This window comes from Sphaeramia orbicularis, chromosome 18, assembly GCF_902148855.1.
Source record: "Sphaeramia orbicularis chromosome 18, fSphaOr1.1, whole genome shotgun sequence".
NCBI classification, from domain to species: domain Eukaryota; kingdom Metazoa; phylum Chordata; class Actinopteri; order Kurtiformes; family Apogonidae; genus Sphaeramia; species Sphaeramia orbicularis.
Genome location: NC_043974.1, coordinates 28788696 through 28812242, shown reverse-complemented (window position 1 = coordinate 28812242; position 23547 = coordinate 28788696). Strand labels below are relative to the sequence as shown.

The following is a 23547-nucleotide window of genomic DNA, read 5'->3' as shown; positions in this document are numbered from 1 at the left end:
GCCACACCAGAAATATGAACTCATCCCATGGCATTAACACTTAGTTATCACATCAGCCACTGGCTTGTTAAATAGCATCCACAGACTGGTAGAGCCAAGCAGAATCACAGATCTGGACACGTTATCTAATGGAAAGACCTGCCCTACAGAACATGCAAGTAACACATAACAGATGAAAATGCATTTAATCAATCAAGGGATTAACTGCACCAAACCCTCTATCTAGTCTAGATCATTTCAAGCCGGCATGAGGAATATTAAAGCAGCCTTAAGTGTAATTTTCACACTGTTTAGTCTGGATCAGGCTAAATTGAGCACGGGGTAATTTATTGACCACAAAGCAAACAGTGGTGCCTTGAATTCCAACCCATCTCCTGGCAGCCGTGACCTTTCCCGGTTTCAGACAGGGTCCTCCCCAACCGTTTTCATTTGAGGTGTACGAGATTTACTTGCAACTAGAACAAGGTGTTTCAATAAGGTAACTAAACAGGACCCCGGTTTGACTTTAGGTTCCATCCCTCATGCGACGAGCGATTAAGACTTAAAAATAACGGTCTGTGGTCGAAAGGGCTAGAAAGGATTTTGGACTTTAATGGACTGCTGGAATCTGCAGCTCACGCCAGACTACGCCACTGAACTCGGGCCAAATTGACTTTGGACACATTTACTGCAGCTTGTCAATACAATCTGTAGACAGCGGGGTGTAAATATCTCTTATTTCAAAACAGCAGCTGAAGAATAGACAGCAGAAGGTGGATTTAAGTCTTCCTAATTATTTAGCTTGGGTTTCAACATATTTGTCAAATTACAGAGTCTAAAAATGAAGACTAAGATACAATTCAAATGCAAACTGGCTTTCCAGATTTTAAGAACCAATGGGAAATTAAGTAAATATGTAATCTGCAGATATGGTAATGTCTCCTTAAAGGCACTAGGGGGCAAACCACCTCAGAGAGTAAAACAGAAGTACTATACAAAAGGCAACATGTTCTTTACTAGGAGCACTGCAAAAATCCAAATCTTACCAAGTGTATTTTTCTCATTTCTAGTCAAAATACCTCATCACACTTAAAATTAGACATGATCACCTAAAGAGTAACTTGTAAGTGAGATGTAAGAACTTAATTTTTAGACAATAGATCTTGAAAATCTTATTTCAAGAACATAATTTTCACTTGTTTCATTGGCAGATTTTTTTTTTTTTGCTTGACTCAAGATTTTTTTTTTTTGCTGAATTCAAGCAAAAAAACAAAAAAAACAAAAAAAAACAAAAAACTGCCAATGGAACAAGTGAAAATTATCTTGGTAATATTTCTTGAAATAAGATTTTCAAGATCTATTGTCTAAAAATAAGTTCTTATATCTCACTGAAAAGTTACTCTTTAGGTGATTATGTCTTATTTTAAGTGTGATGAGATTTTTTGACTAGAAATGAGAAAAATACACTTGGTAAGATTTTGATTTTTGAAGAGAGCATTTATTTGTAAAAGTGGAATTTTGCTGTTTTTCCACACAATATATACTTTAAATATACAGTACTGTGCAAAAGCTCTAGGCAAACATTGGGTTTGTTGAAGTTCTAATGACAACACCTATGTATTTCTCAGTCTTTGTATTAAGATACAATCTGGATATATGTGAAGTATGTAACACTACAACAATAAAAACAAAGGTTTCAGAAAAAAAAAGTTTCTAAAAACCAGAGTGGTAGTATTTAGTGTGGCCTCTCATTGCACTTTACATGTATTTAATCGTTTGGGTCATACAATGAGATTTATGGCGTTCATGTTCTGTCTTTTTATACCAGGTTTGATTCAACACGTCTGATGTTTCTAGCAGTTTGTGATGCTTCTTGTCATGGGTCAAACTTAACAGTGACTTTAACCTTTAGAGCTCATTTAGTTCAGTTTGTTCTGTGTGTTTTAAGGCTGTGCATGTTTCCTGTATTTTCTTGTTCCATCTGAAGAAAAGACAATGAGAAAAAATAAATGTCTGCTCATTTCAACCTTGCAAAATCAACAAAGCTAAAGGTAGACTAAGACTTTTGCACGGTACTGTATATTTCCTGGACTGAGTTTGTTTCATTACTGCACCTCTATATGTTCATGACAATAACAGACCAGGATTAGACAATACATGTTAAGAGTCATTTTCACCTCTGGCTAAATCTCAGAACAGACACCGTTTGGCTGCTGTTTTGTTCTCCAACAGTGCAACTCTTTGGAACCTTGAAATATTTCTGTAACAGAATGGCATTTTCTTCGCCTCAAATTTGAATACCACCTTCTGACAGGCCCAGTCGTGGCATTTTCCGCCCGGCTGGGCACAGCTGGGTGGCCCCCACAAGCTCACTCATCTCCCCCTTTTGTTTAAAATTAACCCTGTGTTCCTGTTGAGGGAATCAGTGAGCCCTTTTTAAAGATATCTGCTAATCTAAAAGGCATTTCCCTTTTTTTCCTCTGTGATAACGCTGGGTCCTTGCAGTAAACCCCCCAGTGCTATACATGCACCCTAATCTCCCTCCATCTCGCCTGGAAGATAAAAATAACTATTACTGCAACGCCTTCACAGGCTCATCCTTCGTTTTCTTTACAAAAGCTCAAGTTTGATGACTTTAACTAGAATGAATTCCATTTTTCCTTACTATGTTTATTCCTGTTCATGAGTTTTTCTTCTCACCAATTTGCAATTTCCTTCCTTTTCTTTCTATTTAAAATATGAGGAAAGACAGAAATACTAACACAAACCAAGTTCAAGAGGTTTAACAGAACCTTTAATGAAACAAAGCAGCTTGATAGTCATGATTTTTTCCCTTTGAGCCCCTGTAAATTTCTCCGTGTGCTGCACAGCATAAACTTTACTCAGGAAAAAAAGGTCAAGGCAAGTCAGTGAGAAACCAGAGCAGACTTATTTCCATGCAGTATCCCTTCAACCAGGCTGTGACCTTAACACTAGTGATGGAACAATAAATCAAGGAAATTGCTGAGTACTATCTTAATGTTTCAGATCCTTACAACACACGGAAGTCTATTGGGCTGAGGAAATTTCTTTAATGTCAAGGCCAAGCTTTTGTGGAGAATTGATGTTTCCATCTATGACCTACTTCCACAATGTGCAGAGAAAAGGTGCAGTTCTCTGTGTAAGGTCTAAAATCACTTAAATATTAACTTGACTCAATCAAACCTTAACCAAATGTTTACTTGTGTATGCTTTTAGTGCGAGCGTTTGGCATTTTTCTGTAGGAAAATACAGAACAGACAGACACTGCCACAACAAACAAAGCGTTCAGAAGATGAAAATTATGTAAGAAGTGGGAGAAAAGTTACTTACCAGTGGAAAATGTAGTCTGTAATACATCAGCCTTCAAATCATCGCCCCTTCTTTGAGGCAAGTGATCCCTAAAAGCACACAATAAATTCTATTATTTATGAAATGTTGAATGCCACCAGATATTCCTGGGCATGATCTTTAACAGAGGCATAACATGCATTTTACTCCTGTTCCAACCTCTTAAAAGTAGCTGAATTTGATTTATGCTACATGCAAAAATAGAACAATAAAGCTTTATGACCTTAGTCTGACTATATGTTTTTTTATTGTGAATGATTTGTGTAATGTGATACCACAACCTTCTGGACTGTTTCAGTGGAAAGGGAGCAGTCATTTTGTTGTCAGCACAAAATGAATGATTTTCCCTTTTCCTTCCCTTTTTTTTCTTTTGTTGTGTATCAAGTTAATTACCTAGACATTTCCCCTTGCTATACTCTATACCTAATCTATTATATAAGTCTCAAATGTTTATAATTTGTCATCTACTTTAAAGATTTAATCCAATTCCTGAACCTCTTAACTGTATGCTGTAGAGTTAATAATTAAGGAACACTTTATATTATACTGTCAAGAGATAGGCTTGAATAATGCACTAGCAGGTGACGAGTCAGCCAGCTCCTGGGGCTACGTCCAGACCACAACGCTGGTAGTATTTTTCTTTCGCGGATTTTAAAAGTTTTGCGTCCAAAGGCATATTGATTCAAGACCTATCAGCGTCCAGATGGAAACGGGAAAACTGGGTTAAAATGGTGCAATAGGTATGCCACACCTATATGTGGCACTGCTCACAAACAGACACTAAAATCACAGAATACAGGGTCCGGGTCGCCCTTCTAGCAGGACACCGTGGTGGATTTATAAGTATGACACATGTATCTGTTTATGCATCTCCACTGGTTGTCAAGTTGATACAGTATTACTAGGTTTTGTTGTAGTAGTGCTAATAAACTTAGTAGTACCTGCAGCACAAACAACTTCAAAATCCTTTGTTATTACTGGATGTTACGCCTTTGGGTTTTCTCCTTTTCCAAAAAGTGGTGTTTTGCCTATCCACACGGCAATGCGAGGGCGGCATTGTGAGATTTTTCCGCTCTGGGAACCATTCTCAAAAAATACTGTTTCAGGGCACCTACAATGCCGGTGTCATGTGGATGAAAGGCCGAAACTATATTTAACTTTTGAGGATTGACATAATTTCGTTGTTGTGTGGACAGGCTCTGGTTCTCCCCTCTGAGTCCGGGACTTGTCAGCTAGTTAAGATCATTATCTCCAAACAAGACCTGCACTACAAAGCCAATACATGACAGCCTGGCATAATAAGGCTGGCATGTTTGCCTTTTGTGCATTTATGTTAAGTGGGTCTTGCTATTCTTAGAACAGTTTGTTTGTAATCTTGAATTATTAAGAAATGGCAGCACTTTTGAGACTTAAATCCTTAAATGAGAGGATGACGAAGCTGCATTCTGACATCAGCTTCACACAGCAAAAAAAAAAAAATCACTGAGAATATGAAGTGGCCAGGTTTTTGTGCAAGAACCATTCAGAACAAGCAGGGAGTCTTTTTTTACCTTGATGAATGCAGCTCAGGTATCGGCCGCAGATCCTTTGAAGAAAGGTTTTCCACCACAGGAGAGTCAAGATTTGCTGAGCCATTGCTAAGTCGGTCGCTACTCTCATATCCAGATTCAGTCCGCTGGATCTTCCAGTTGTCATTGCGGACTTTCAAAGTAGCTGAACCCTTTGACCTGTCTTTGTCACTGTAGCCACCTCGCCCATCCGAGTCCAACGAGCTCCGGCTGCCACCTGTTTCATGCCTTTGCTCGTCCTCGTAAATAGTCATGAGGCTCTTGGGTTTGCGGTCTTCCCGGCCACCCCACGTAAAATCTCTGTCTCGTTCTCTGTCTCTCTCTCTCTCACGGGAAGGCGACTGACTGCTGGGTCGTCTTCTGGGACTGTGCTGCCTTCGTTCTTGAGTCAATGAATTACCGCTCAAAACACTGTCCACATTCAGTACCTCCCGCATGGGTTTCCACGGGCGACTAGGCCTGCTGCGGCCGTTCCCTCCACTTCCAGGACGTTCTCGGGAGTCTTGGCTGCTGTCGGTATCATATCCATTTGAAACCTGGTCTAGTCTGCGGCTGTGACTACTACTACTACTGACACTGGACTCACTGGGGAACACTTGGACCCTTGAGAGGGAGCGAGGGGGTTCATGGGAAGACCTTCCCCCAAGGTGGGGTGTTCGCTCAGCCCTAGTTGGACCTTTTCCTTGGCTGCTGTACAGTCGACTCTCCAGGTGTTGTTTGAAGCCATTTTCCGGTGGGGAGACGGAACGAGAGTAGGTCCTGTCCTGACCTGGATCTGTGTTCAAGTAGAAGACGACTTATTAGAAGGTGGAAACGTGAAAACTAAAAACAGGAAAATGTATTTTAAACAGATTTTTAAGCAAATGGCAGAAAAATATATGTTAAATGTGTTTAAGTCCAAGCCAGCAAGGCTTCAAAGAATGCATTTTTCTTTTCAGACTTTTCTCAAAATCCAAAAATAACATTTAAATTTTTCTTCTTGACAACATTTAGCATTTTCCGACACCTAAACACTGAGGCACAAAGCTGTGGTAAAGAACACAGTAGGTTGTGCAGAAAGTGAGGGAAGGCATGACAACAACAGGGTTACTGACATTTATGCCTGGAGATGACAGGAAGGTGTAAATTAGAGCCAACAGGAGTCGATTTTCTTCAGCGGTGAAACACAGAGGGTTGCTGGCTAATGAACAGACATCCATGCAGATACTGGTAATAAAACGTGCTACTTGATGTGGTGTGTATTTGTGTCCCGAAGAACACATGCACATGCTTCCAAAATGATCAAGTGACACGTCTGCACATGATGGTGTGCCACGGATATGTGTCTGCTATTCCAAGGACACCACCAGACATAATAGCCACTTTCAAATATATGACCAGACATCCTTCCTGGAAACTGGTTCACTCCGCTATAGGCGCTCCCACACTTCCTCATTTATCTACACCCCTGCACAGACTTAGAAGTGATTAAGATGTCTTTTTTTTTTAATTATTTGACATTAGAAAAGAACAAGTTTGACAGAAAAAGATGCGACTTCTGAGATGGCAAAATGTCAAGGCTCTTATTTATTTGCCCTGTTCATCAAGCCAGTGAATATTTGTAATCACCATGAGCTGAAGGTGCTTGTATCAGAGGTTGGATGCTCTGTTTTGGGGTAAAAAGAGACCTGTGGTACTATGTTTCGAGGTGATAAAAAGTAAATGTAATATTAAACACAGCTTTCAGCAAGTGGGAAGCATGGAAGAGATGCAGTCTATATTGCTTTAGATTTTGCTGACTGTGTTCGGGTTAAATCACTTCAAATATTACTATGTTTTTGCCCATATATATATATGATGCCGCCAAGTTTCTGCTGCCTACTCAAAATTGTCAGCAGTACACAAGACTGCAAATCAATGTGAGAACTGCAACCGTCAAAGCCAATGAAAAAGATTTTACATGCAGACCAAAGTAAGAATCCAAGTTACTTCAGCTGTTCTTTAACTATTTTTTTTTTTTTAACTATTATGACCATTTACCAAAGTGCTCGCCCGGACATGAGCTATGTTGTAGTAAATTTATACTTCTTACATTAACTGTAATGTCACCTCCAGCTTTGCCATTCATCACAGTAGACACTTGCCTCCTTTAGCCTACTGCATTCAATCACTGTGAGACGTGAGCGCCGTGCCAACACAGACTACTGCTGTTGATGTGGTGGATTTGGGAGTGTGTTACAATTGCGCTCCATAATCCCTTCACTGATACTTAATTGAAAGCAGTGATGTACTAAAGACGTATTAAAGCAAGCAGACCAATCAGCTCTCTGATTACAGCTGACACACACGTTATTTGTGAGGAAAGAGGGCGGATAAGACAAAAAAGTGGCAGGAATATTTGAAGCTAAAATTCACAGAGCTCGAGTTCCCCTGAATTATATTATATTCATCACTTTATATTGGTCTGCTTTCTTTTGTTTGTTTGTAAAAATTCAGGCAGACCAAAGGAAAGGGGAACCAATGGCTCTGAATATAAGAGAGTGGGATGAAGGCTGGCTCCAACAGACGTCAGCACTTAATCCCCTTTCTGACACATTGCTCCCAAACTGAGGATTACATAAGGGCTGGAGAAGCAGAAGGCTAGCCTTTTGTACCATAAAGCCTGACAATTCTCCTGTATACAGTATGTCCATGTGCTGTGTTTGATGTGCAGCCCACATGCCGCCCATCTGTGACTAACCTCTGTGCCGTGACTCCGGTCTCCGTTGACCGCTCCTATCAGGCTCTCTTCTGGGTGGATGCATCCCCCGTAACTCTCCTGCTCTCTGGGCTACTTCACGAGAAATCTCCCTGAGGCGACTCTTGGGATCACTGGTGCCAATTTTGACTGTAAAAACACAAATGGGAAGTCTGAAAATTGGGCAAATGATACAACACCAGAATCTGTCACTTCAATCCGATGCTGACTTTTTTTTTTCCCAATTTCAGTTAGAGGAGTGATACTTTGCTTTTTTAAAATGGAATTATGCATTTGAAAACATTTCCCTGTGGTCTACATAAACTGTAAATGCTATGCTTGGGTCTGAAACTCTGAATTCTTCATTAATTCAACTCCACAGGCTGGTCTTCAACAATATTTCTGACTAATTTCTGTCCCGTTCAGCCCCTTGTGTTCATTAATACAACCAACATCTGAACATTTTAGCTAATCGGTTCGAAGTTTGGACATATTTTCAGTTTTTACTACAACCGCTGCTGCTGACAAACAATTATCGTCCGAAGTCTTGACCTTACATGTGCAAACGTCGTGATGTAACTAGTTATAAAACATAACAAATTAAGCAGGAATTAAAACAGGTTGTAGAAATCCACTCGATTTTTGCCAGAACGAATGTAAACATAGCTTTACAGCACCTGGAGGGTTCAAATTCAAACTTATGAACTATTAGGGTCCAAATACACACATAAATGTACCAAAGACTAATAAAAGTGGGTTTAGCAAAATATGACCCCTTTAAGTCAGTGAGGTGGGAAACATCACCAGTGTAGATGCTATTAAAAGTATTTTCATCTCATTATATCCATGCCTCTTCACTCCTCCTTACTCGTCAGCATCCTCAACTCATAGAACATTTAAAGCATGTGATTGTTTGACATATTGGGTGTTGCTATCAAATAATGAGACTGCATAAACACAAGCTGACCTGCAGTGAACAAAGTTATCATCTGCTCATGTATTTAGTTGATTTTACTCAATCTGATCACTTTAGTCTCAATATTTATAGCCGTACTATGAACATTTCTACTACAAAGCAAAGTGGAAACACTGACATTCAGCAGTAACTCACTCCTAACTGTTGCAGATATTCACTCTGAAAAACAGTAACAAATCACCACAATGCAAAACATGATTACTCCAAGGTTCTGTTAGCAGCATGAGATTCCAGCAATGATTCTTGCAGCACAGGTGTTTTTGCAACTCCATATCCTCTTCAGTTCAAAAAAAAAAAAAAAAAAATCAGATAAAAGTACTAAATAATTTGACTTAACTACTCCTGCAAGCTTTCAGTACTCCCCCTCAACAACATATCTCAAGCAACTTGCTTTCAAGTGCAATGTAGTGACATACAACTTAAGATCAAGTACATTCACAACTACAAAGAGTAACATAAAATCCGCAATAACATAAAAACGATGCAATTTAACCCAATATTTGACACATAATGTTTCACATCACCATCTATCTGGTTCTTTCAAGTCAAGGTACCCACATTAAAAAGTTTGCTTCAAAATTTACACTCCTCCGACACTGAAATAAGTGCAAAACTGTCAGCTCTTTGTCACCTCTGTCCCTAAAAGGAGCTGTTGATTCCTTCCATAACTACTACCACCACTGTAATATTTAGTGCTACTGTCAAAATACTTAACTATTTCTTCCTTTGGCAACTAAGCAACATTTCTTGCACTCCCTTTGCACGTTTATTTATTTTGTTAAATTTAAACAGGGTTTCTGCAGGTATCAGTAAATCTAATTTAATGCTTCTGAATGCCACTTTAAACAAATTGAATGCCCATGTCCACCTGCAGATACAGTTTTATATATAATTTTATATATACAAATGGTTTACCGTCGGCAGGCTTTAACCAGGTTCTAAATAGTTCCTCCTCCAATCACTTCTGTAGGAACTTGCATTTTCCCATTTTTCCGACATTTGCTGACATTCCCTACGTTCTTTCGCCACAGCATGAGCACGCTCACAGCACGTTGCATTCCAAGCACCCGGTGTTGTGACTTCGTGTATCGCCCATAAACAATAGCCAATTAAAGGGTTCCACCTGTCAATCATCACACTATATTTATGATCAAAAATATGATACGTTTATAAAATCAAAATAAATCGTGAGTAACAATGCTTTTTTCCATCAAGTGTATTACATTTTTTAGTGCCTCTGGGCATCAAATTTAATGCTTTTTAATGCCATTTAAAGCCATTTAATTTTCACAAAATCTATCTAATGACTTTTAATGCTTTTTAATGACCCGTAGAAACCCTGCTAAAAGAATGATTCCACAAGTACTGATTGAGTGCCATTTTCTTGTTTTGAGTAAAATAGCTTTCAAGGTGGTGGAAGAAGTCAGCTCATTAATAATGTGGAGAAATTGTACTCACAGAAGAATAGATAAATACATTTTACTTATTTTAAGAGGTGAAGTTGTACTCATTTCAACTATGTTTGATGTTAAAAACATCCCTCACACTGGTTGTTGCTGTACTTCTGTCCCTTACCTGGTCCCCGCCCACCAGTGGTTTGAGCACTGCCTTTGCTGAGAGTTGAAACAGTCTTCTGTTTATTAAAAGAGGCTGAGCTAAACAAAGCTTGCAGGTTCTCCTTGGTCAGGTCCAACTTTTTAGGGGCAGACACTGGAGACTCAAAGCCTACAGAAAGTAAGACGGGAAAAAAGAGACAATAGATGTTACTACTGAAATTGTATGACAACATCAACTTCACCTGATCATAAGAAACACAATTATAAAATCCACACACTGTTCTTGATTGTGGAGGATCATCCAGGTTGGTCCAGCGCCCTGTCAGCTCTGATGGGCAGTGAGCTGCTGCCACTGCCTGGACCTGGGGCAGGGCCAGCATGGAGAGTTGGAGGAGGATCTTTAACGGGGATAAAAACCTCCCAACCAAACAAATCCATGGACCAATAATCCAAAAGATGTTTCGCTGTTGTCATCAACAAATTTTCATTAGTGCCTGAAATGGCAACCAATATGGCCTGGAACTTTAGAAGAAGGAAATACATCTACGAATCATTTGTTTGTCTAGATTATTTTAATGTAGCCAAGTATCTGTGAATGGTTTTAATTTGTGGTTACTGAGATGCAGTCTAAAGGAGAATCTCGCCTCCCTTTGCAGGTTTTCTTCCATCTCATTTAAGCATGGTTTGATTGATTTATTCCTAAAGAAAAATTACTTTTTAAGGAGATTATGCTGTTTTCACACCTGAGACTTCTTACTTATTGTCAAAATGGTGCCAATAATAATTGCCGTTATATACTGTGCATCTGTCATATCCTCTGATAGTTATTGTTCTGTGAAATCATTCACTGTTATAATATTTTATTATTTTACTGATATCCCGTAAAACATCTCATACCTTGGACATCTCCATTGACAGGGGTCTTGTAATGTGCGTCATCTACAACGATGGCACTCCCATCAGGGTTAGCGTAAAAGAGGAGGAGAGGCTGGAAGTGACCTTTTATACATTTGCTGACCACATCTTTCCATCTGGAGCCGATCTATGGAAAATATACACATAAGACAACCCATGAACATTCAACTATAAACAACAGATTTCATTTTATTTCATTTATTTGGATCTCTATTAGCTTTGGCTTAGGCCATCGCTGCTATTCCTGGAGTCCAAAACCAACACAATTGTCTTTACACTGCAGTACACAAATTATCAAAAACACCCACACACAAAACAAAACAAAAACAACACAAACAACAACTAAAAACCATTCACCACAATTCAAAAAAACAAAAACAAAACAAAAACAAAAAAAAAAAAAAACATACATATAATACAAGACCTGGTTCAATTAACACTACCTCCCAAAAAGTATTTTTTTAGCATAATTTGTAAATGGTCAAATATATTTCACAGTTATATATCAATGTAATGTCAATCAACTAAACATTATCAAACATCGAGCATTGCTTTGCAAATAAACACTCTTTCAGTAATTCTTTAAATCGGTTTTTATTATTTTCTTGAATGATTCGTCCCGGCAGAGCATTCCATATCATCATGGCACTATACATCACAGTACTTTTCATTTTATTTGTTTTCACTTTAGGTAGATGTGTCTGAGTAATTTATCACAACACACTTAAAATACAATGAAACAGAATTTCTTTGTATTTCAATCATTCTGAGGACTCTTAAGAGGCTTCATAATGCTGGATTCTAAAAGGGGTCTGAGTATTTCAGGGCATCATGGGTATTTGTTAGTCTGCACGAGAGAACCGTGATTCACTTTAATCTATAAAAGCTTAAAAATTGTACACATAATAAAAAAACTCTTTGCTTGAGAACCATCTGTTTTCATTCCACAAAGAGGTATCAGAAGGGTTTTGTTGTGTAAGCATAATGAGAAAGCTTTATAGCTAAAATCAGAAGTGAAAATTCTCCCCCACGACATCTCTGGGTAAACTATGAACAAACGATCAAAGATTATTTATAGAATTCAGCAGCAGATAAAAAACACATAGTATTTTCTACTACTATTACACATAGGCTAATTCATGAGTGACTATTACACTGAGGTCAAATCATACAATCACATTAGATGAGATGTGTAAGGTGCGTGTCTCGCCACAAAGGCTCCACACAGGCAAGCTGCAGGCAAACAGATGCTTGTTTGCTCCTTAATTAAGCAAATGACGGGGGAAGAGAGCGGAGGAGAAGGCAGAAAAAGCAGAAATTGGCACAAAGATGTGGTAAAGAAGAGCCCATCCAAGTCCAAGTAAAGGGAGATGAAAGAAAGAACCCAGCAGGACGGATGAATAAAACACAAAGACGGCTAACCGACTATGACTGAAAAAGGAAGGAGATACGTGATGCCTCTTATGTGAGTCTAAGTATTTGTATTTTTCGTCATTCCTTTACAAGCCAGGAATCGGGGAGTCACAGAAGTGCTGCCATGTTTCGATCCAGGTACGGACTTGGCAGCCGCTGAGCACTGTAGCTCCTCCATCACAGTCAGTGGGAGGTACGGGGGTGGAGGGTGGGGGGGCTGCACACACAGCACAAGCTGCTGATGGATTGACACGGAGCCAGGCAGCCACTGCACCCCAGCGCCGGAGAAAATTGTGAAGACGTGAGACAAAAGGCACGCTCACATGCTCCAACATTAAGAAAAAAAAAAAAAAGGGAAACAGTGGCCAGATAGATTCACAAACTACAGTTTTTACACAAATACACAAAGAAATCCCCTCATGCAAAGTGATGAAGTGTACCACTAAATGTTACAGCTCAGCCAATTCAATGAACCTGTAATGGGTTTTTACTGGTTGAGCATTGCTTCACTACTGCAGTACTTTTTGACGACAGAGTTGGGGGGAAAAAATGAGGCTGATGTGGGAGGGTTAGCTGACTCTTCAGTACCATAAAGGTTTGTCAACCCAGAGGCTCATGAAGGGCAATCGATGTAACCTTTATTGGCCAATAAAGAGACTTGGTGGCGGAAATAAGACTGATCTTTTCTACTTTCTACCCTTTATGATAAAAAAGCATGGGTTTTATCAGCTTAGATTTTCAGGATTTTTACATTTTCTGAGTCAAAAGCGAATTCATGAATCTGCTTTGTGTTAATGTGTGTTCATAGTCTCACCTCTTTCACCGTGGCATCATCAAAGAAGACCCATTTAGCTGACTTAGTGTGGAAGGCGAAGGCACAGTAGTGGCGGCTGGAGTAGCAGATCATCCCCACTAGCAGCAGCTCTCCCTTTTTGGCATGCTCATCAGTCACCCTGTAGAAGAGCTGCACCCATACACACACACACACAAATATAATTATATAAATATATAAAGCAATTATTCATGGGCATCAACGCTACAGTACGTAGGCAGGCAAGTGAGTGATGTTGATAGCTACTGGAATCATTTACTCCATCTGTATATAGATTAAGGTCTGAAGGAATGAACTGGCATTGATTTGACAATCAGTACGAATCAAGGTTGGATTAAATCAGTACCGTCATAGCACTTGATGTCTTGACTCAGACTACACTGGAGAACTTCTTTACAGACAAACTAAAATGTAATGTCAGTATAAAATCTGTAGTTATAAACAGACTCTGGATGAAAGTAACTTCTGTTTTCTGCACAGCCATTTCTCTGTCCACTCTTCTCCCTCTAACAATGAATTTCAAAGCAAATCATGGGGGTGAAGGGCTTCTTTTTATTACTCAATAAAGTCACATGAAATGCTCTCTAATGAATCGAGGCCTTTGTGGCGTACTCGTGGTGAGGGGGTCTGTCAAATTTTTCTGATGGTAGGCTTTGGAAAGGCGCGCAAGAGAAAACTGTCAAATAAACGGCTTGAATACTTCAATAAAGAAGTTATGTAATGTGCTGAGCTTCTGAACTCACCCTGATCTGAACTCTGTAGTGATTGATTTTCTGTCCTTTTTATTTTTTTGTAGCGATGATGTGAGCACAGTTACTGAGGAATATGTTCTTTTTGATTTAATACATACATATTCTGCAATTTTATGGTGTGCCGTATATGATTTTATTGACATGAACGAATATAAACAAGTCTGTAAAACACGGACAATTCTTTTTCCTCATCCATGTCGCATCTACTCAGCCCATGTGGTCGCTCAGACAGGCATACTCGCACACCCCAGCTCTGGCTCACAAACATGAGGGAAGAGGTTTTGACAAGCTGACCAAGGCCAGCAGGGGCTTTTTGATCAGTGGCGCGAGCCAACTGGGCATTGGGTGTCGACTGCTTACGCAACGGCCTCCGACTTACAGAGAAATAAATCCCCACTTCATTTCCCACATATGTTCGACCGCACCAAAATAAACTGACACTAAAACAACAAGAAAAACTGGCAGACGCATGAAGCATGTGTGAAGAGAGTGTTGTGATACCCTGTGGCCTGATTAGCTAATTTAACTAAAAGGTCTGATGGAACGTTTTAAATATTTGTAAATTATGTTACAATACAGTTATTTTATTGGGCTATTTAAAGTGCTGGACAGTGAAAAGGAAAATTAGCATATCGTAGACTGCTGATGAAATTCCACTCACCGCAGAGAGACTGAGATGAGGCCCCAGTGAGCGGATAACATCCTCAGTGAGGTCGGACTGGTCAGAATCCCAGATGAAGCCAATGGTGACAATCTCTGGGGAGTTCATGAGGACACGTCGGATTTTAATCCTCTGGCCACAGTTGCTCTAAAAAGGAAAGACAAAGAACCCAAAACAACCCATTAGATTTACAAAAAAGTAACAGGCCTCTCAGGAAAAACAGTGGTGAAACAGAGATACTTTTACTCAAATACTGTACTTTATTAGCTGTGGCTTTGTACTTCTATTCCACTACATATAATATATACAGTACTGTGCAAACATCTGAGGCCAACATTAGGTTTGTTTGTTTGTTTAGTAAAGTTATAATGACCACACATTTGCATTTCTCTGTCTTACAATCTGGATACAAGTGAAGTATGTACAGCAGTAAAAACAAAGGTTTCCAGAAAAAAAACAGCATTTATAAAGTATTCAGTGTGACCTCCCTTTTAACGTCAAGAAAAAGAAAATAAATTATTGCACGTCTTTGCGACATAAATATTGCACCCTTTTTTCAATATATTGTGCAGCCCTAGCAGTAACATTAATTATATACTATTTGACAGGGCCCATTTTACTGCACATTGACATCTAACATCAACTAACATTTTTTAATTCAGAACTTTTACTTGAAGTTAAACATTTTGACAGAGCAGTGTTTGTCCTTTCACTTAATTAAAAGATTGAATACCTCTACCACCTGTAGCAAAATATCCTAAATCACTCGGGTATTAAAGATACTATACTGAGCCAAGACTGACACCTAAACCAAACTAGACACTTAGGGCCTGATTTACAAAGATCGCAAATAATGGGCACAAGTTTGCTTGCACGCGCTAAAAAAATGAGCGTGCTATTGATTTGCGCGTCACAGGTGATCAAGTAAGATTACCTGCGTAAATGAGAACAGGTGCAAAGTCTTGGAGACCGCCCCATTTAAATGAGGATTTTGCATGTACTACTGGTTGTCGTCATGGAGATAGTACGGTGGAAAAACTGCTCTGGGATACGCCAGCACTAGTGGCAACAATGTACTGGAATGATCCAGACACAAGGAAATGTAACGTTGGAGGAGTTTTGCCATAAAAAGTATTGCCCGACTCCTCCTTATGACTGACCCCAAATCATCCTCTAGTTCACAGGTGTCAAACTCCGGTCCTCGAGGGCCGGTATCCTGCATGTTTTAGAAGTTTCCCTCTTCCAGCACACCTGATGGTCGTTATCAGGCTTCTGCAGAGTTGGATGATAGGCTTATCATTTGAATCAGGTGTGTTGGAAGAGGGAAACATCTAAAACATACAGGATAAAGCATGGGATAAAGCATGGAGGATAGTAGCTCTCAAGAACCAGGATTGGACACCCCTGATCTAGAAGTTCTAAAATGGCATTGTTGGGTAGGCGACACGTCTCAATAATTTTTTCTTCCGTCATTCCAAAAATGTTGACGTGACCAGAAAAGATTCATTGTCTGCGTTGCCTTTGGTTGGGCCTATGCCACATCCTTGCAACAACAACAACTGCAGCCAGTTTTGCGCGAAGCTGTGCCAGTTGAAACTTGCCTTTCAGACATAATAAATATAGATGCAAAATCAGATACCCCAATCAGTTTCAGGTTTGGTAAATCACATTCCACATGCTAAATAAATATCTGCATCTACTCCTCCCAATAATTGTGCAAGTTCTGGGAGAAACGCCCATATTACATATTCATCAAGGCAAACACGCTAAATGGGTTGCATGAGCTATTTTGCCCATCTGAGACGCAACCCTCCATGTGTCCTGTTAGTAGATAAGCTTCAACGTGTTTTTGCATGCGCAGTCAAGTTTGCGCTCGTTTTTTTACACACGCAAACCTTTAGTACAGTTGTTCCCAACCTTTTTTGGCTCGTGACCCCATTTTAACATCACAAATTTCAGGTGACCCCAAACATTCAAAACTGAGATTTTTTTTTTTTGGCTAAAATGAATTGGTTTTTGATCATGTCATAGTTTGCTATACTATGTTTCAAATAAACGTTAATTTTAGATGACATTTAAGTAAGTATGTAAATTTTATTTATAGGCTATTTTATTTAGGCAATATAATGTATATTATTATGGACAGTGGCATAAAAGTCAGGTGTAGATTACTGCACAAATTGAGAATTTCATTTTCCTTGGTCAGGATATGTACAGTCAGTCCAGCTTGTATTTACAAGGCTGACAATTAATAATGAACAAACAATAACTCAAACTATGAATTATGAAAGAGCTGCAGCATCTGAAACTGACCACAATGAACATTTGAAAGATAAACAGTACCACGTTGTTTCAGTGTCAGCTCCAGAGTTTGTCATGTCTTTTATGTTTTGGGATTGCCTCTCTCAACTCACCATATTTTTTATTATAGTTTTTTTTTTTTTTTTTTAAATAATTACTAGAAATTTCAGGCGACTCCACGTGGGGTCCCAACCTCAAGGTTGAAAAACACTGTGTTAGTAAATCAGGCCCATAGCACTAAAGTTCTGTTCCTGCAGTACATGGAGAATGTGCTTTACTCGTTCAGACAATATTAAAAACGTAGTCTTAAATTGTTGATATTGAAATACTTGTAAAGCCGACTTACAGGACAGTTTCGAAGGTCCCCCATCGAGTTTGCTGCTTGTAACAATTCCCCAAAAGACTCGTCCCTCCGCTGATGCCCTTGGTGGCTAAAAGCAAAGAAACACAAAGTGAGATAGTCATTGTCAACTGAGGCATACTGTGGGAAAGAACAAGTGAAGAAAAGGAGAAAATAAGTGAGGATAAACTCAAGTGGAGAAAGAATAGCTGTATGTGAGATAAGACACCGAAGTGAATGGCTTTGTAATAAATGTGCAGAAAGTGAAGCAAAAAAGGGTGGAGACAATGACACAGGAGTGGACAATGAGAAGAAAGGAAAGTTTCATGTTGCCTGGGTCTTACCAGAGTGCAGTGGTGGAGACATAATGAACCAACTCTGTAAACGGCAGTGGGTCGGAGGATGCCCCACAGCTACGGCACACAGACTGCAGACGAAACACACAGCAGGATGGACAAAAAAGTTACAAAAACAGCTGTGAGGTAGAACAGTGAAGACATTCGTGCCATTCTACCTATAGGATTGAATACAGTCATGACAAAAAGAGAAGAAAAAAAAAAAAACAGTGTACACTGAAAGTAGAAAAAACACTGACTGTCAAGCTTAGTTATGAAAGCCTTTAGTGGTTGGTTGGCAGCCTGGAAGAATCCAAAAATCCTGATAATGTTAAAGAAAGAAGGTTTTTATGCCCAGACGACAGCTCTTTGGAGGCAAAACACATTGGCGTAACCGTGATTTAATGGATTTTCAACATTATCAGAGTGCCTTTCAGCCAAAACTAGGCTTTCATTAGAGCTACACAGTCACTGTTTATACATTAGGTATTTTCCTTCCCACCTCATATTTACAGTTAGTGACTTATCTGCTACTGTTCCCACTACATTTATTATTGGAGTTTCATTAAGAGTAAACTTGACGTGGTGTTTTAATTACCTTTGTTTCATTTACAGTGTAAAAACAGTATCTGGCACGATTCTGACTTTGGTTCAGACCAACAATACAAAGTCATGCACAGCTACCGTCATTAGTTAAACAAATTAGAAAATGGAGGAAGTTCAACATGAGCCACATTGATGATATATCACTGTCAAACACACACCCTTCTTTAAACAAAACAAATATAAAGTACAACGATAGACATCGATGATCATAACAGGATGTCGGTAGATCAGATAAAAATGTTTAGTCCACTGCCGAAGCTGCAAAATAATGAACCTTAGCTCAGATTTTCAGGTGTGAAGACGTATTTACATTTGTGATGTCCTGATCTGGATTTTTTTGCTTCTGATCTGATTTTTTTTGGGATTAGTTTTGCCGATCCCGATCCGATACAGGCTTTTTATAATGAAATTTTGTTTGAAATTTGGAGTCACTATTTAGAGGTTATTATGCTATTATTTTACTTGAGATCACAATTGGGCTGAATGTGGAACCTGAACTAAAACAAGTATGACACCTTTGACTCTTAATAACTTTAGGATAATTTTTGCAGTTTCCAAATTCACACTGTGGGACAAATTAGAACCTTACGTTTGCCACTGTTGTAGCAAGTCTATGGACAGGTCTGTCCAGATATTATATGGGGGTGCATTCGGTGCCATGCGTTAATGATGTGAAGTGGGTTCCTTGCGGGTCAGGTTAGGGTGGGTCAAAAGAATATCAGTTTATATGCGGGGTGGGTTGGGTAGGGTCAAATAATTCCACAAAAGAGCCGCAGGTTGAAAAAACCTGACTTGTGCATCACAACCTGACCTCATAATGAGTACACGCAGAATGAAAGTCAAACTTATAAAACACTTTACTTGTTCCTCTAATCCTCCTGCTGTTGTGCAGCTCTTCCCTACCTTCAGAAACTTAAATTTGAGGGGGCAGGACGTTTGTCAGATTGGATCGGATTGGGACATTTCTAATTTACATTACTTTTTACCATTCCTGACCCATTGGAGGACTCTCCAATTTTTTCTTTATCCTTTTACACTATTTTAAACTCAGTTCTGACTAGATTGTGAAGCCTGTCGCTACTTTCCTTGTGATTACTTCTAAACTGCTGGTTTTGTAATGACATTATAAGGCATCTGATTTATTTTTTAAAGTTATAAGTTCCTCTCTGACAGAGGCAATCCTCCCTGAGGCCTTGGTTTTATTTGATGGATTGGGTGCCCTTAAATTGAGGGGTAACGAAATCCACCAGCAGTGCCCCCAACGGATTTAGTCCAAAAGCGTATTATCTGTTGGATTCAGAGATAGAACTGGTTTGGGACAGAGTCGGAGATGGGCATCGCAGCCACAGGGCAGGGTGGTGTGAGAGGTTTCCTGGAATTTTTGTATACAAGAACATCAGTGACTTATCTGTTCCTGCTCCCACTGCACTGGGGAATCTGACCAGAAACACCCTGCTTATTCCACAGGGGCGAACTAGCATCAAAACATGACGGATTGGATTTCAAGTGTCTCAGACAGTGATTCATGTACCTGTCCCTGTGTGTGTTTGTCTTTGTGTGTGTGTGTAATACTTAATCTGAACACTGGCGACTTGGCTTTTCTTTTATCTACACTGTTCAAACACAATGACAATCTACACATTTTCAACATGGCCTATTTGTATGAATTAGTAAAGCTGCAGAAAACACTGACGCTATGAGTAAATGAACAGTCTACACTCCACTTACCTGCTCATAAAGTGTCATGGCAAACTTCTGATGCGTGATGCATGACTTAGAAGTACAGGCATCCGTCTTTTCAGGCACAATATGCAGGTGGATCCTCTCCAGTATGTTCTCCTGTAACACAGTAAAAGCTCCGCATAAGGTAACGGACTAAATATTCAATTTTTTCTACTAAACAATCTGAGCTTTGTGCTTTTTTTTTTTTTTTACGCTGTTATTTCCATGAGCAAAGAAGTTCAACGATCAGACTCAAGTTGTAAATCTGACAAAAGAAGAAACACTTTTAAAGTTTTTCTCCCCTCTGTCTCTGTGGAGTGTTTGTGAGTTTATAAAATATTAAGGTTTAAAGTTAGGCCGGCAGAGGTTACAGGAATAACTTCACAGCCCGTTAATCTGACACTGGCCTACTCCCCTTCCCGTAAATTTTCCAATAGAGACCTGTTGCCAATACATTACTTTGTGAATGCTCAAGGTCAAAGATCTGAACGGGATAAAGAACTAAGACTGTCTATAATAGATAGAAATTGCTTTATACAAGCTGCAGTTTTGCATGCTTCTGAACAAGTTGCTTTTTGTGGATTTAAGTTCACTCCCCAAATTGTGAATGAGTCATTTCATATTTGACAAACGTATGGTCATATATGCTCTACTACCTTCTCATTAAGACATTTAATTCTCTTATTTGTTTATTGCATTGTTGTATAAATTGGACTTCTTAAGCATATAAACTATAATGGCCGGACAAAAATCTGGACAGATCCAAGCTGCCCGAGAATACAGTTATTAAGTATAAGTGATAAAAATCATTGGAAAGAAAGTAAATTAACCAACAATGCAGAACAAAGAAAAAACGGTGTGAAATAACAGCTAAAAAAAAAATGTTGCAGGATCTGTTTTATATTTGGTAGCTGGAGTCAAAATAAAACTGGAACAAAACAAAACAAAACAAAAAAGACTGAAAATTATGCTGCTGTTGAGGAAAAACAAGATCTGGCTAAACAATGCTTTGTTGTTTGAAAAAGACCATGTAAAAATGATGACGGGTGCATGAAATGTACTTTTTAAAAGCACAGAAATGATAAGACATAATATGGGAGCACGAAAGGGGAGGTTCATACGGAACTATTGTGCTTATATAACCTGTCATGATGATATTTAGCGGCAATGTGGCAGGGGTTGATGGGAGGGGAAGGGAAGGGAGGGACAGAAGCTCTTTCAGTGACCTCGCCAAACAGTTTATTGCACTGCATTACCCAAACTGTGATGCAGTTTGGAACACACAAACATAGACACAGAAACTCTCCCCATACGCTAGCCCCCCTCCCTCAGGACAGGCTGGTTGCCACAGGAACTTACAAAGCACTCTGCGGCATCATCCATGAAGCCCAGCTGGAAGCGCTGCTCGTCCTTAAAGGTCTCTGCCAAGGCGTGACGCAGGTTGTCAGAGGGCAGAGCGCGCTCCCGACTGTGCTGAAACTGGGAGAAAATGCCCTGAAGAAGAAACACAAGAACTTGTTTGCACATGGGACACTAAGTCACAGAACCTGTTCAATGCACGTTGCCAAAGTGAAAAAAAAGGAAATGGATGGTTACATTCCAGATGCCATTGTTGCCACTTTTGGATCTGATTGCATTCTACCTTTAATCCACAAAATATGCATGATTCCCCGTGACAGAAGTGTCCAGGTAGCTGCCTCAGGCTGCGTCTGAAGATGTCCAGCTGCCATAGTACCTACACAAAGGAGAGAAAAAGGAGAGGTTACCAGAAATATTAAAAGTTTAACTCTGGCTGTGGTGCTAAACCTGTTAAAGGGGTCATATTTTGCTAAACCCACTTTTATTAGTCTTTGGTACATTTATTTGTGTATTTGGACCCTAACTGTTCCAAAAGTTTGAATTTGAACCCTCCAGGTGCTGCAAAGCTATCTTTATATTAATTCCGACAGAAATCGAGTGGATTTCTACACCTTGTTTCAATTCCTTCTTAATTTGTTACGTTTTATAACTAGTTACGTCATGACATTTGCACATATAAGGTCAAGATTTTCGACGAATATTTCTCTGAGTATGCCATAATTATACTTGACACTTTTTTTGTCTTTTCTTCAGACAAGTTATAGTTGTAGATGTCACCTGCCCTGTCTGGACAAAAGAAAAAAGAAAAGTACAATTACATTAACGGAAGACAAAATGAACGCCATTAGCCCTACACCATAATTGTTTGTCAGCAGCAGCAGTTGTAGTAAAAACTGAAAATATGACCAAACTTTGAGCCGATCACCTAAAATGTTCAGTTGTTGGTTGTATTAACAAACACAACTGGCTGAACGGGACAGATCAGCACAGTCAACAACCTGGAGGGGGGGGGGGCGTGAAGTAACTCATTTGCATATAAAGGGCCAGCGCTCAAAATGACCTTTCTCACGTCATTACTCACAAATATTGTTGAAGATGGGCCTGTGGAGTTGAATTAATGAAGAATTCAGACCCAAGCATAGCATTTACAGTTTATGTAGACCACAGGGAAATGTTTTACAATGCATAATTCCATTTAAAAAAGCTAAAATATCAGTCCTTTAAAACCTGGGAGATTTGTTTCAAGTCAGGATCATTTTGATGCAATACAAAACAATGGAGTAGTCGATAGTAACTTCATTTATATAAAACCATGTTATGATCAGACAAGAACAAGAGTAAGACAATATTCGTAATCATCGCTTCATAATCCCACCTTTCTTTTTGTTCTTCTTTGGCTTGTTCAGTGAGTTTAAGCAGTAGAGAAATACATGTGCTGTTGGATCTGCTTAGTGTTTGCTTAACAGTGCAAAGTTTGTTGCCCAAATCTTTTGTTTTATTAAATTATTCATGACACATACTGGTCTCGGGCTGTTAGCTTCTTTTCAATATTTGCCCATTTAAGTGCTTGTTGTCCGAGTTGTGTTCCGTTTACTGAAAATTGGTTTTGTTGAGCTTTTAGCTGACAATCGTCTGGTTACGAAGATGTACAGTTTGTGTACTACTAGCATTACCATGGCAACAAGTGCCAAGTGTAAGAGGCTACACAGACTCAAAGAATCATGGGAAAACACTGAAAAGCATCAGAAAGTAGTATATAAGCTTATAAAAAAAAAAAAATGCATTACTCAGCAGTTTTTCTGTTTGAATCTAAAAAGAACATGTGACGTTTTATGAATCTGTCATCTTTGTTACTTATGTCATTTAGGGAAAGAGTATCCAAGGTCGTGGAGATGTGGAGAGGGCAAGAATAAAAGCAACAAAGCCGAAGGTAATGATCATCTTCAACCAGCTCATCTGCTGTCTCACCCTCTGAGTCACCCTTCCCATGAGTGACCTCGCAGTGGGCGGTCTGCAGTAATGAAGTCACCAGCCTGTATCCCACAAGTCAAACGCAACCCTCAAGTACACTAATGCAACACTGAAAAGCTCTGACGAATTTAGGCAGTGACTAAGCTTTGAAATCTCTAAAGAAATGACGGTTACAT

General features: G+C 39.3%; 1 protein-coding gene across 2 annotated transcripts in view; it reads right to left on the bottom strand.

Annotated features, from left to right (window-relative positions):
* Nucleotides 1-23547, bottom strand: part of usp53a (ubiquitin specific peptidase 53a) — a 48083-nt gene that overhangs the window by 10891 nt on the left and 13645 nt on the right. For both annotated transcript variants that reach the window (XM_030162487.1, XM_030162488.1), the window contains exons 3-14: nt 21684-21776; nt 21401-21535; nt 20048-20158; nt 17723-17805; nt 17385-17469; nt 14738-14884; nt 13307-13456; nt 11062-11206; nt 10184-10333; nt 7636-7782; nt 4899-5691; nt 3331-3398 (exon numbers count right to left, since the gene is read on the bottom strand). In XM_030162487.1, the coding sequence (XP_030018347.1) occupies nt 3331-3398; nt 4899-5691; nt 7636-7782; nt 10184-10333; nt 11062-11206; nt 13307-13456; nt 14738-14884; nt 17385-17469; nt 17723-17805; nt 20048-20158; nt 21401-21535; nt 21684-21776 (2107 nt within the window). The remainder of the gene's footprint in view (nt 1-3330; nt 3399-4898; nt 5692-7635; nt 7783-10183; nt 10334-11061; nt 11207-13306; nt 13457-14737; nt 14885-17384; nt 17470-17722; nt 17806-20047; nt 20159-21400; nt 21536-21683; nt 21777-23547) is intronic.